Raw genomic sequence first — 3803 nt, forward strand, 5'->3', positions numbered from 1 at the left:
CAATGCATCCCCAATGCATCCCCATTGACCCCAATGCATCCCCAATGCATCCCCATTGACCCCAATGCACCCCCAATGCACCCCCAAAACCCCCACTGACCCCAATGCAACCCCAATGCACCCCCATGACCCCAATGCACCCCCAATGCATCCCCATTGACCCCAATGCACCCTCATTGACCCCAATGCACCCACACTGACCCCAATGCACCCCATTGACCCCAATGCACCCCCATTGACCCCAATGCACCCCAATGCACCCCATTGACCCCAATGCACCCCCATTGACCCCAATGCACCCCCAATGCACCCCAATGCACCCCCAATGCACCCTCAAACCCCCCATTGACCCCAATGCACTCCCACTGGCCCCAATGCACCGCCATTGACCCCAATACACCCCCATTCTCCCCATTCCCCCATTGCCCCCCATTACCCCATTACCCCCATTGCCCTCATTACCCCATAACCCCCATTGCCCTCATTACCCCATAACCCCCATTGCCCTCATTACCCCATTACCCCCATTGCCCTCATTACCCCATTACCCCCATTGCCCCCATTACCCCATAACCCCCATTGCCCTCATTACCCCATTACCCCCCAGTGCCCCCATTGCCCCCCCGGCCTCACCTCAGCGCCTGCACCAGGTTCAGGTCCGTGAACTCGTGCAGGTCCACGAAGGCGTGGAGCACGCCCAGGTTGAACTCCTCCCTGGGGGGGGAGGAGTCACACATGGCCCCGCCCACCCAGCACAAACCACTCCACCCACCCAAAGGGGAGGGGCTTAGGGAACCCCCACCCCCCATCATTAAGCCCCTCCCCTTCTAGGAGCCCACTCCCTTGGCCCCTCCCCTTTAAACCCCGCCCCTTCCTCACGCCCCTCCCCTCCCCTTAAGCCCCATCCTTCCCCCATAGCCCCCCTTTCTCAACCCCTTTATACAAGCCCCTCCCCTCCCCTTAAACCCCTCCCTTTCCCCTATTCCCCACCTCCTAAGCCCCTTCTCCTTAAGCCCCTCCCATCCCATTAAGCCCCTCCCCGCCAAGCCCCGCCCCTCCGGCCCCACCTCTCCCCCAGGTAGTCCCCTATGGCCGTCTTGTTGAGCCCCTCCCCGTTAAGCCCCGCCCCTCCCCGCCAAGCCCCGCCCCTCCGGCCCCACCTCTCCCCTAGGTAGTCCCCTATGGCCGTCTTGTTGAGCCCCTCGCCCTTGTAGAGGAAGCGGGCGACGTCCTCGGCCGTCAGCCGGAGCAGCTCGTTCTGCACCAGGAACTGGATCCCCTGCACCCATGGGGGGGTCAGGGGGGGCAATGGGGGGGGACGGGACCCCCCCCACCCCCCTCCTGCTGCCACCTTCTTGGGGTCCATGTTGAACTTCTTGCGGCCCATCCCCATCTTACGGCTCCGCTGCAGGGTCTTGCTGCAGGGAAAGGGGGGTCAGGGGGGGCAATGGGGGGTAATGAGGGGGAATGGGGCAATGGGGGGAATGGGGCCAATGGGGCCAATGGGGGGAATGGGGGCAATGGGGGGAATGGGTGTGTTGGGGCTTAATGGGTGGCAAAGGGGTTCAATGGAGTCCATGGGGGTCATTGGGGGGTAGTGGGATGCAATGGGGTCCATGGGGGGCAATGGGGGTCAATGGGGGTCAATGGGGGCAGTGGGAGGCAATGGGGTCTATGGGGGTCCATGGGGTCCATGGGGCACAAGGAGGTCAATGGGGGTCCATGGGGTCAATGGGGTCCATGGGGTCAATGGGGGTCAATGGGGGTCCATGGGGGCAATGGGGTCCATGGGGTCCATGAGGTCAATGGGGGTCCATGGGGTCAATGGGGTCCATGGGGTCAATGGGGTCAATGGGGTCAATGGGGGCCATGGGGTCCATGGGGTCAATGGGGGTCCATGGGGTCCATGGGGCCCATGTGGGGCTGTTCCCCACCTGCCCTCGTTGGCCTCCAGCCCCTCCACCTCGCTCATGGCCTCGCTGAGCTCCTCCCGCAGGCGCTGGATCTCCCCCAGCAGCTCCTGCTTCCGGCGCCGGATGCTCTCGAGCTCCAGGCGCTCCTCGGGCGTCAGGTCCGGGGGCACTGGGAACGGGAACGGGAACGGGAATGGGAATGGGGTGGGAACGGGAACGGGATGGGAACAGGATGGGAACGGGAACGGGAATGGGAATGGGAATGGAAACGGGAATGGGAATGGAAACGGGAATGGGAATGGGAATGGGAACGGGAATGGGAACGGGAATGGGAACGGGAACGGGAATGGGAACGGGAATGGGAACGGGAACGGGAACGGGAATGGGAATGGGGTGGGAACGGGAACGGGAACGGGAATGGGAACGGGAACGGGAACGGGAATGGGAACGGGAACAGGGTGGGAACGGGAACGGGATGGGAACGGAACGGGATGGGAACGGGAATGGGAAAGGGAATGGGAACAGGAACGGGAACGGGATGGGAACGGGAACGGGAATGGGGTGGGGATGGGAACGGGATGGGAACGGGAACGGGAATGGGATGGGATGGGAACGGGATGGGAACGGGACGGGAATGGGAACGGGATGGGAACGGGAACGGGAACGGGATGGGATGGGATGGGATGGGAACGGGATGGGAACGGGATGGGAACGGGATGGGAACGGGAACGGGAACGGGATGGGATGGGATAGGAACGGGATGGGAACGGGAACGGGAATGGGAACGGGATGGGAACAGGAACGGGAACGGGATGGGAACGGGAACGGGAATGGGATGGGAATGGGATGGGAACGGGATCGGGAATGGGAACGGGAATGGGAACGGGATGGGAACGGGATGGGAACGGGAAGGGAACGGGATGGGAACGGGATGGGAACGGGAACGGGAACGGGAACGGGATGGGATGGGATAGGAACGGGAATGGGAATGGGAACGGGAACGGGATGGGAACGGGAATGGGAATGGGAACGGGATGGGAACGGGAATGGGAATGGGAACGGGAATGGGAACGGGAACGGGAACGGGATGGGAACGGGATGGGAACGGGAACGGGAATGGGAACAGGATGGGAACGGGAACAGGAACGGGATGGGAACGGGAACGGGAATGGGAACGGGATGGGAATGGGAACGGGATGGGAACGGGATGGGAACAGGAACGGGAATGGGATGGGAACGGGAACGGGAATGGGAACGGGAACGGGAATGGGGTGGGGATGGGAACGGGGTGGGAACGGGAACAGGAACAGGGTGGGAACGGGATGGGAACGGGATGGGAACAGGGTGGGAACGGGAACGGGATGGGAACGGAACGGGATGGGAACGGGAATGGGAACGGGAACGGGGTGGGAATGGGAACGGGATGGGAATGGGAACAGGAATGGGAACGGGAACAGGAACAGGAATGGGATGGGAACGGGAACAGGGTGGGAACGGGGTGTGAACCGGAACGGGAACGGGATGGGAACGGGATGGGAACGGGAACGGGAACGGGATGGGAACGGGACGGGAACGGGAATGGGAACGGGAATGGGATCGGGGTGGGAACGGAATGGGAATGGGACGGGAATGGGAACAGGAATGGGAACGGGAAGAGGATGGGAAAGGGAACAGGAACGGGAATGGGAACGGGCATGGGGTGGGGTGGGGATGGGGTGGGGATGGGGTGGGGGAGTAATGGCCACACCCCCTTCCCCTAAGCCACGCCCATTGCCCCTCTCCATCCTCATGCCCCATTCAGGACCCCAACGCCCTGACCACGCCCCCGTTCCCACAAGCCACGCCCCTTTATCCAAAGTCCCGCCTTGACCCCTCCCAAACCACACCCAC

At 62.8% G+C, this 3803-nt stretch overlaps 1 protein-coding gene across 1 annotated transcript; it reads right to left on the reverse strand.

Annotated features, from left to right (window-relative positions):
- Positions 1–633: 633 nt before the first annotated feature.
- On the reverse strand, positions 634–2088 carry LOC130599801 (cytohesin-2-like; the record flags this gene model as incomplete). The annotated part of the gene is made up of 4 exons (XM_057410567.1): positions 1935–2088; positions 1352–1418; positions 1161–1279; positions 634–714 (listed from the first exon to the last, which is right to left on the reverse strand). Coding segments are annotated over exons 1-4 (305 nt in total), but the record flags the coding sequence as incomplete, so codon positions are not given.
- Positions 2089–3803: the final 1715 nt, after the last annotated feature.

This window comes from Pezoporus wallicus, unplaced genomic scaffold (genome assembly GCF_028554395.1).
Source record: "Pezoporus wallicus isolate ANWC-B61680 ecotype Strahan unplaced genomic scaffold, APGP_CSIRO_Pwel_v1 contig_9987, whole genome shotgun sequence".
Lineage (NCBI taxonomy): Eukaryota > Metazoa > Chordata > Aves > Psittaciformes > Psittacidae > Pezoporus > Pezoporus wallicus.